This window comes from Charadrius vociferus, unplaced genomic scaffold, assembly GCF_000708025.1.
Source record: "Charadrius vociferus isolate BGI_N301 unplaced genomic scaffold, ASM70802v2 scaffold407, whole genome shotgun sequence".
Classification (NCBI taxonomy): domain Eukaryota; kingdom Metazoa; phylum Chordata; class Aves; order Charadriiformes; family Charadriidae; genus Charadrius; species Charadrius vociferus.
In genome coordinates, this window is record NW_009649852.1 from 449,279 (window position 1) to 450,803 (window position 1,525).

At 49.6% G+C, this 1,525-nt stretch overlaps 1 protein-coding gene across 2 annotated transcripts in view; it reads right to left on the reverse strand.

The window, feature by feature from the left end:
* Positions 1-106, reverse strand: part of RPS3 (ribosomal protein S3) — a 6,096-nt gene extending 5,990 nt beyond the window's left edge. Inside the window, exon 1 of one of the 2 annotated variants that reach the window (XM_009890989.1) lies at positions 9-106. In XM_009890989.1, the coding sequence (XP_009889291.1) occupies positions 9-38 (30 nt within the window). In that variant the 5' untranslated portion in view covers positions 39-106. The remainder of the gene's footprint in view (positions 1-8) is intronic. The other variant, XM_009890986.1, reaches the window with a different exon arrangement.
* Positions 107-1,525: the final 1,419 nt, after the last annotated feature.

Sequence of the window (1,525 nt, forward strand, 5' to 3'; positions counted from 1 at the left end):
TCCCTCACCTTGCGCTTCTTGGAGATCTGCACCGCCATCTTGAGCCGCGCCGCCCGGCGGAAAGGAGCGAGCGGGCCCCGGAGGGAGGGCTATATCCGCCTTCCGCCGCTTCCCATTGGGTGGCGGGATCACGTGGTCTGGCGGGCGGGGGCCGATGGGAAGTGTAGTCCTTTCCTCGGCGCCGACGCGCCGCCATGTTGGGGAGGTTTAACCCTTGCGCTGCCGGTGGGTTTTTTCCCGCCCTGCCAGGCTGCTGTGAACGCCCGCAGTCGCCATTAAAAGGGCTGAAAAAACGGTATAAATGGGCACAGGAGTTGGCAATAAGATATTTCACCCCGATTTGCTACGTGGAGGCCTGCTGTGGTGGTAAAGAGGCCTTCCCCTCAGACCACCCCGGCCGTGAGGGGAGCAGAACTCCTGTGGGAGGTGAGGGGAGCTGCAGAGCCCCTTCCTAACGGGCTGCTTCTGTAATTTTAATCTTTTTGGTTTTGTTTTAGTTTGGTTTTTTTTTAAGGCAGTCACAGATGAAGGCAATGCCCATCAGGAAAAAGGTGTGAAAATCACAGATGGGTTATTTGGTTCTTTCCAGGGAAACATCAGGAGCCTTTGCTACCAGAGGATGCTGTACTGTTATCCCGTAATTCACTGCTTTATGTACATTTTAACAATCGCTACTAACTATTAATAGTTAACTGCAAATATGGATGATAGCTAACTGCAAATTTAAAACTACTGCAGGTCTTTCCTACTGTGTCCGCAGCAGCCGGAGCAAGAGGGCTGTGGTCCCTATGCCTCACTGCAAGACAAGTGCTTTAGTAAATAGGAGAACTGTGGCTCCAGGGCAGCCCTTCTGTGGGTTTTTTTGAGTCCTATCATGGTATCATCACCTCTGCAGTCTGGGCCCTGGGTTAAATTAGTAACAGCATGATGGGATTTCTCACTTGAAACTTCTGTGGTGGCCAAAGATGGGGAAAGTGGCGTTTTTATTTTTCTTTTTTAAACGGTTCAGGGATTGTAAGAGATTGCAGGGGTTTGGTTGTGCCATTTCAATTAGAAATCATGATAACGGGTAGAATTGATACATGAAAATACCTGCACGCTAGTGGTTAAATATGAGCTGCTTGGGAAGAGTTTTGCCTTGCAAACCCCCCAGAAGGCAACCAGAAGATAGAGGGATAAGGGCAAAAAGGTTGGAATGAGCTGCTTGGCTTTCTGGAAGGCTTCTCTTGGGTAGCCTTGCCAGAGGCTTTACAGAAACTGAGCGGCCATGGGCGAAGGCGGGGACATTGTGCAGCTCTGCTCCTTGTGTGGATGCTGCAGGGGTCTGTGCAACAAAAGAAGAAATTAAATGATAGAATTATAAAAAAAAAAAGGAAAGAAGAAATGTGAGACCATCATTTCATGGCTCTGCAAATAATTCTATGCTGTGCCCACTATGTACATCTGATCCTTTTGTCTCTGAAAGGGTAATAGAGGGGACCTGGGTCAGCACAGGGATGCTGACAGGTCTGGGAGCACCTCTGCG